This window comes from Hyla sarda, chromosome 1, assembly GCF_029499605.1.
Source record: "Hyla sarda isolate aHylSar1 chromosome 1, aHylSar1.hap1, whole genome shotgun sequence".
Classification (NCBI taxonomy): Eukaryota; Metazoa; Chordata; class Amphibia; order Anura; family Hylidae; genus Hyla; species Hyla sarda.
Genome location: NC_079189.1, coordinates 47053474 through 47061491, shown reverse-complemented (window position 1 = coordinate 47061491; position 8018 = coordinate 47053474). Strand labels below are relative to the sequence as shown.

At 43.8% G+C, this 8018-nt stretch overlaps 1 protein-coding gene across 1 annotated transcript in view; it reads right to left on the bottom strand.

Annotated features, from left to right (window-relative positions):
- Positions 1-394: 394 nt before the first annotated feature.
- The window catches only part of LOC130351951 (neuropeptide-like protein C4orf48 homolog), a 29350-nt gene continuing 21726 nt past the window's right edge, over positions 395-8018 (bottom strand). Inside the window, exon 4 of the mRNA XM_056554943.1 lies at positions 395-569. Coding sequence (XP_056410918.1) covers positions 513-569 — 57 coding nt within the window. The 3' untranslated portion in view covers positions 395-512. The remainder of the gene's footprint in view (positions 570-8018) is intronic.

Genomic DNA, 8018 nt, shown 5'->3' with positions numbered 1-8018 from the left:
GTCGGCCGCCGCTTCGTGCGGAGGTCAACACCCGCTATCTGGCCGGAGAGCCTGGCCCCCGTACAGAGAGATCGCAGGGGGCCCCAGCGGTCGGACCCCCCGCGATCTGCAACTTATCCCCTATCCTTAGGATAGCGGATAAGTTTTTCACCACTGGACTACCCCTTTAAGAAGTCTAGAGCATATGAACTACAATAGGCATAATTAAATAGGGGGTGTATTAGACATAAAAATGCCTTGTGGAATATGTTGCCATTATCCATTTATAATACTGTTTCCCCCTATGTAGTAAAGGTACATTGGGCACCAGGGCCTGGGTGGATCTTCCACCTGATGGAGCCTATAGGTACAAAAACTTTGATAAGAATAAAAGAAGCCACACGTTTTTCCAGAACAGATTTTATCTGGTTCGAGAGAGTATAATACAGTCTCTATCTAAAAATTTTAACGTTTGATGCTTTATGTAAATCTTTGTTCCATATTGGCATTGCTGGTATACACATCTCTCAGCTTTATACAGAACACCTGCACAAACCACGATCCTCAGTCCTTAAGAAAAGTGTGTTTGTCTGAAAAAGAATAAAAAAAAAAAACAAGCATATTAAAATGTGCAGAAATGTAATCTCTGTGATTGTACCACAAATCACATGTAGTGTCATAGAGGGAGATTCAAGGGATTTAAGCAGCTTTTTTTGCAAACAAAAGTCACACAAAAAGTCGAACATGCGCCTAAGCAATTTTTTGTGCGACTTTTGTGAGTAAACAAAAAATACCAATCTGCCCTACTTAACCCCTTAAGGACCGAGCCCTTTTTCACCTTAAGGACCGGAGCGTTTTTTGCAATTCTGACCACTGTCACTTTAAACATTAATAACTCTGGAATGCTCTTAGTTATCATTCTGATTCCGAGATTGTTTTTTCGTGACATATTCTACTTTAACTTAGTGGTAAAATTTTATGGTAACTTGCATCCTTTCTTGGTGAAAAATCCCCAAATTTGATGAAAAAAATGAATATTTTGCATTTTTCTAACTTTGAAGCTCTCTGCTTGTAAGGAAAATGGATATTCAAAATAATTTTTTTTTGGGTTCACATATACAATATGTCTACTTTATGTTTGCATCATAAAATTTATGAGTTTTTACTTTTGGAAGACACCAGAGGGCTTCAAAGTTCAGCAGCAATTTTGAAATTTTTCACAAAATTTTCAAACTCGCTATTTTTCATGGACCAGTTCAGGTTTGAAGTGGATTTGAAGGGTCTTCATATTAGAAATACCCCATAAAAGACACCATTATAAAAACTACACCCCCCAAAGTATTCAAAATGACATTCAGTAAGTGTATTAACCCTTTAGGTGTTTCACAGGAATAGCAGCAAAGTGAAGGAGAAAATTCAAAATCTTTATTTTTTACACTCGCATGTTCTTGTAGACCCAATTTTTGAATTTTTGCAAGGGGTAAAAAGGAGAAAATTTTTACTTGTATTTGAAACCCAATTTCTCTCGAGTAAGCACATACCTCATATGTCTATGTTAATTGTTCGGCGGGCGCAGTAGAGGGCTCAGAAGGGAAGGAGCGACAAATGGTTTTTGGGGGGCATGTCACCTTAAGGAAGCCCCTATGGTGCCAGGACAGCAAAAAAAACACACATGGCCTACCATTTTGGAAACTAGACCCCTCAGGGAACGTAACAAGGGGTAAAGTGAACCTTAATACCCCACAGGTGTTTCACGACTTTTGCATATGTAAAAAAAATTATTATTTTTTTACCTAAAATGCTTGGTTTCCCAAAATTTTACATTTTTAAAAAGGGTAATAGCAGATAAAACCCCCCAAAATTTGAAGCCCAATTTCTCCCGATTCAGAAAACACCCCATATGGGGGTGAAAAGTGCTCTGCTGGCGCACTACAGGTCTCAGAAGAGAAGGAGTCACATTTGGCTTTTTGAAAGCAAATTTTGCTATGGGGGCATGCCGCATTTAGGAAGCCCCTATGGTGCCAGGACAGCAAAAAAAAAAACACATGGCATACCATTTTGGAAACTAGACCCCTCGGGGAACGTAACAAGGGGTTAAGTGAACCTTCATACCCCACAAGTGTTTCATGACTTTTGTATATGTAAAAAGAAAAAAATTTTTTACCAAAAATGCTTGTTTTCCCCAAAATTTTACATTTTTAAAAAGGGTAATAGCAGAAAATATCCGCCAAAATTTGAAGCCCAATTTCTCCCGAGTACGGCGATACCCCATATGTGACCCTAAACTGTTGCCTTGAAATACGACAGGGCTCCAAAGTGAGAGCGCCATGCGCATTTGAGGCCTAAATTAGGGACTTGCATAGGGGTGGACATAGGGGTATTCTACGCCAGTGATTCCCAAACAGGGTGCCTCCAGCTGTTGTAAAACTCCCAGCATGCCTGGACAGTCAGTGGCTATCTGGCAATACTGGGAGTAGTTGTTTTGCAACAGCTGGAGGCTCCGTTCTGGAAACAGTGGCGTACCAGACGTTTTTCATTTTTATTGGGGAGGGGGGCTGTGTAGGGGTATGTGTATATGTAGTGTTTTTTACTTTTTATTTTATTTTGTGTTAGTGTAGTGTTTTTAGGGTACAGTCGCACGGGCGGGGGTTCACAGTAGTTTCTCGCTGGCAGTTTGAGCAGCGGCAGAAAATTAGCTGCAGCTCAAACTTGCAGCCGGATACTTACTGTAATCCTCCGCCCATGTGAGTGTACCCTGTACATTCACATTGGGGGGGGGGGGGGGGGGGGAACATCCAGCTGTTGCAAAACTACAACTCCCAGCATGGACGGTCTATCAGTGCATGCTGGGAGTTGTAGTTTTGCAACAGCTGGAGACACACAGGTTGTAAAACACCGAGTTTGGTAACAAACTCAGTGTTTTGCAACCAGTGTGCCTTCAGCTGTTGCAAAAGCTACAACCCCCAGCATGTACGGACAGCGGAAGGGCATGCTGGGTCTTGTAGTTATGCAACAGCGGGAGGCATACTACATTGGCTGGGGATGCTGGGGATTGTAGTTATGCAACAGCTGGAGACACACTGGTTTACTACTTAACTCAGTGTGCCTTCAGCTGTTGCAAAACTACAACTCTCAGCAGTCACCGACAGCCAACGGGCATGCTGGGAGTTGTAGTTATGCAACCACCAGATGCACCACTACAACTCCCAGCATGCACTTTAGCTGATTGTGCAAGCTGGGAGTTGTAGTTACACAACAGCTGAAGGTACACTTTTCCATAGAAAGAATGTGCCTCCAGCTGTTGCAAAACTACAAGTCCCAGCATGCCCATAAGGGCATGCTGGGAGTTGTGGTGGTCTGCCTCCTGCTGTTGCATAACTACAGCTCCCAGCATGCCCTTGTTGCATGCTGGGAGCTGTTGCTAAGCAACAGCAGGAGGCTGTCACTCACCTCCAACGATCCACACAGGACTGTCCCATGCCCAGCACCCGGGGTCGTCTTCCCGCACCCGCTCATGTCCTCCGGAAGAGGGGCGGAGCGGGTTGCGGGAGTGACACCCGCAGCAGGCGCCCTGATTGGTCGGCCGGTAATCCGGCCGACGAATCAGGGCGATCGTGAGGTGGCACCAGTGCCACCTCACTCCTGCAGGCTCTGATCAGCCAGACGGCCCCGATCAGCCAGAAATTCCGGGTCATCGGGTCACTGGAGACCCGATTGACCCGGAATCCGCCGCAGATCGCTGGACTGAATTGTCCAGCGATCTCCGGCAATCGCCGACATGGGGGGACATAATGACCCCCCTGGGCGATATGCCGGGATGCCTGCTGAACGATTTCAGCAGGCATCCGGCTCCCCTCCGGCTAGCGGTGGGGGCCGGAAATGCTCAGGGCGTATCCATACGCACTCGGTCCTTAAGGACTTGGAAACTGGGGCGTATGGATATGCCCTATGTCCTTAAGGGGTTAAACAGATTTGTAAATCACTTCTATTAAAAAAAATGAATCCTTCCAATACTTTTTAGGGGCAATATACTACAGAGAAAATGTTTATCTTTTTGGATTTCTCTTATGACACAACCACAGTGTTCTCTGCTGACCTCTGCTGTTCATTTTAGGAACTGTCCAGAGCAGGAGAAAATCCCCATAGCAAACATATGCTGCCCTGGACAGTTCCTAAAATGGAGAGCAGTGGTCAGCAGAGAGCACTGTGGTTGTGACATAAGAGAAATCCAAAAAGATAAATATTTCCTCTGTAGTATACAGCCCCTAAAAAGTACTGGAAGGATTAAGATTTTTTAATAGAAGTAATTTACAAATCTGTTTAACTTTCTGGCACCAGTAAAAAAAAATAAAAAAAAAAATAGCAAAAAAAAAAAGTTTGCCACGGTAGTACCCCTTTAAGCAATTTTCAGTTTTTACTTTGCAGTGGTCCAGGATATATCATTGCGAAAGTCGCACGTAAGCAAATAAAAGTTGCAAACCCCCTTCAAAAAGTCGCAAGTGTAAGCAAGGTCAGACCTGGCTTAGGGTGCTTTCACACCACATTTTCCGAGGATCCGACTGGGGCACGGGAAAACAGTGCGCTCCCATACCCCATCCAGACCGGTGCTGAAATCCATTGACTTTAATGAGCAAACCGGAGTCACTGTCGGAGTCCGGTCGGTATATTTCTGCCCCGTATCCGGTTTTCTGACCGGACCTAAAACCGTAGCATACTACGGATTTAGGTGCGGTCAGAAAACCGATACGGGTCAAAAATGAGCCGGTTTGCTCATTAAAGTCAATGGATTTCAGCGCCGGTCCTGCTGGTGTACAGGAGCACATGGTTTTCCCAGCCCCCAGCCGGATCCGGCAGCTGTAGGCTGAAAACGTGGTGTGAGAGCACCCTTACAAACTTGTCTATGACAGCATTTTCAAAAAGTCACACAAGAAGTCGCACATGAGACTTTTTATGCAACTTTTTGTACTTCCATTTTCACAGGCATGGTGGGATGAGCGGGTAGGAGATGTACAGGAGGCTGACAGGCTTGTCACCTGCCCGCACATCTCCCGCCCAGGCAACACTACTACAACTCCCAGAATGTCCTGACTGTAAGGACATGCTGGGAATTGTAGTTGTGCAGCACAGGTGGAGTGTGTTAGTTGGGCACCCGCGCCGCATGACTACAACTCCCAGCATGTCCTTACTGTAAGGGCATGCTGGGAGTTGTAGTCATGCGGTGTGGTGCAGGTGAGAAATGTGAGGGGGGGTACAATAAATGTACTAACCTATTTTCCTTGTTTGTTTGTTTGTTTTTTTCCTTCTCATTTCAGATCTGTGTATCCTGTGGACTACGACGATGACCAGTGTTTTTTTTTTTTGTTTGTTTGTTTGTTTAATGTTAATATAATGGTTAACGAGGGTTTGTGAGGGAGTGTTTTTTGGAATAATTTTTTTTTAAACATGTTTGTTTTTTTAATTACTTAACAGGATTAGTAGTGGAAGTTGTTTTATAGACAGAATCCATTGTTAAGCCAGGGCTTAGCATTAGCACCAAAATCAGTTAGCGCTAACCCCCAATTATTACCACGTTACCCACCGCCACAGGGGTTCCGGGAAGAGCAGCTATCAACAGGCCCGGAGCATCAAATATGGCGCTCCTGGACCTAGGCGGTAACAGGCTGGCGTTATTTAGGCTGGGGAAGGCCAGTAACAATGGTCCTCGCCCACCCTGGTAACGTCAGGCTGTTGCTGCTTGGTTGGTATTCGGCTGAGAATGAAAACATGGGGAACCCTATGTGTTTTTTCCCATAAATAATTAAATAATAAAAGAAAAACGCATAGGGTTCCCTGTATTTTTATTCTCAGCCAGATACCAACCAAACAGCAACAGCCTGACGCTACCAGGGTGGGCAAGGATTGTTACTGGCCCTCCCCAGCCTAAATAATGTCAACCTGTTACCACCTAGGCCCAGGAGCGCCATTGTTGATGCTCCGGGCCTGTTGGTACCGGCTCTGTGGCAGTGGGTACCGGGGTAATAATCGGGGGTTAGCACTAGCTGTTTTTGGGGCTAACGCTAAGCCCGGCTTAGTAATGAATTCTGTCTATAAAACGGATTCCACTACTAAGCCTGTAAAGAAAATAAAAACACATTTAAAAAACTTTAATTCTAAAAAACCACTCCCCCACAAGCCCTAGTTACAAAATGTTGTTACATTTAAAAAAAATGCTTTTCATCATACTCCACCAAATCTGATGTACCCCACAGGATACACAGATCTGAAATGAAAAAGAAAAACAAACAAACAAAAAACGGGTTAATACATTTAGGGGGAAAAAAGTGGTTAAAAAAAATGCAATAAATACACACACATTTTTTTTGCTTATGTGTGCTAAGAAAATGGTATACCAAAGTGATTTTATTGGTTTTTGCTTATGTGAGCCAAATGTATCAACCTCCTGTGATAGTATGATAAATATGTCACACATAAGCAAAAAAAAAAAATGCCTACAGAACTCGCTTACCAAAGCAAACAATGATAAATGTCCCCCCATAGTGTGTACTATTATGTCACCAGGGCTGACATCATATGTATAGTTGTTAATCTGGGATGTCTGATAATATGAACCATTGGCTTGTTTGGACATATGACACATTATCTGGCTATGGGTTATTAGGGACATATGACTATATTACCGGGGCTAAGCATAATATGTACCAGAGTGTGATAGCCTGGGGGAGTAGGGTATGGGGAGTGTAGCTGTGCGGTGACTAAAGAGTGCTTGTTAACCCTTGCTATTCATGACGCCAGGGTGGGGGCTCCTCAGTAATGCTTGTCCTACCGCCACCCTTCCCAAGAGCGATAGGGAGGTAGATAATAATGAAATGTCCACAATCGGAGAGTTTTCTGAAACAGTTGTAACTTTTACTGAAGATTTTATGCAAGCTTCATAACTGGAACAGTTGCTATACATGCAAGCTTTCTTTGGAGATTGACAAAGGTTGGGACTTTAGCAGTTTAAAGTCTTTAGGATAATATGCTCTGTTCCACTGGATTTAGGGGATTTAGTTGCGGTCCAGTAGTCACGCTAGTTTTAGCAGGGGTAGTTTAGAACTCACGGTTTAAGTTCCGTTGAGGCCGGTAGATTTTAAGGCCTAGCGTGTCTTTGCAAGTTGTGCAGATCCATCCTGCTAGTCCGGCATCCACGAGAGCAGCAACCCAAGAGAGCGATAATTGGCTACAGCTTCCTTATAAGGGCAGGGGCTGGACTAGTGCTAATTGGTCCAATACTTGTGTCAATCACCATTACAAAGGATTATGGGTAACTCGTGACCCAAGGACCTCCCAAGGTCCTCCAACATACTATAGAGGATATTAACATGGTCCCATGACTGAAGGGCCTGCGGCGCTAAACAAGGTAAGTACTATACATTATATTAAATATACATTATTACTAAATATATACATATATTAACACTATAGAATTAGAGTATAGAAGAGGCGACTAGGGGCTGTCCCACCTGGGGGACCCTACCTGAGCGTAGTTACTCTTCACTTTGACTAGGTACAGTATGCAATACGGTATTGGGACACCACAAACCCCCTTACTTAAAATAAGTCGGCCTTGACGTCTGTCCCCTAAGACAGAGGGACAAAGTGAAGGTCGGACAATAACACCATAAAGCTACTTAACTTTTTCTGAGGTACATACATTTGCTTGGGTAAACTCATTAACAGGATTATTGGTTCATGAATTTAGTAACAGGATGATATTATTCACATGAGATACATCCTACTTAAAAATTTTTGAGGCTTACTAGACATTTAAATCTCACCATACATTTTTGCCATGTTAGCTACCTGTTTAGTACACTGAAAACTTTACTGGCTTGCCTGAGGCTTTCTAACAATAAAACTGGCTACTAGGGTCCATTGGCTACACGCTCTTATCCCTAGAACACGACAGATAAACCTTACCTAGGTTACCTTTTGATTACGTCTATTACTTTTAGCTCGCAAGAGCACCTATTGGCCAGGCAGGGCATCTCGCACACGTA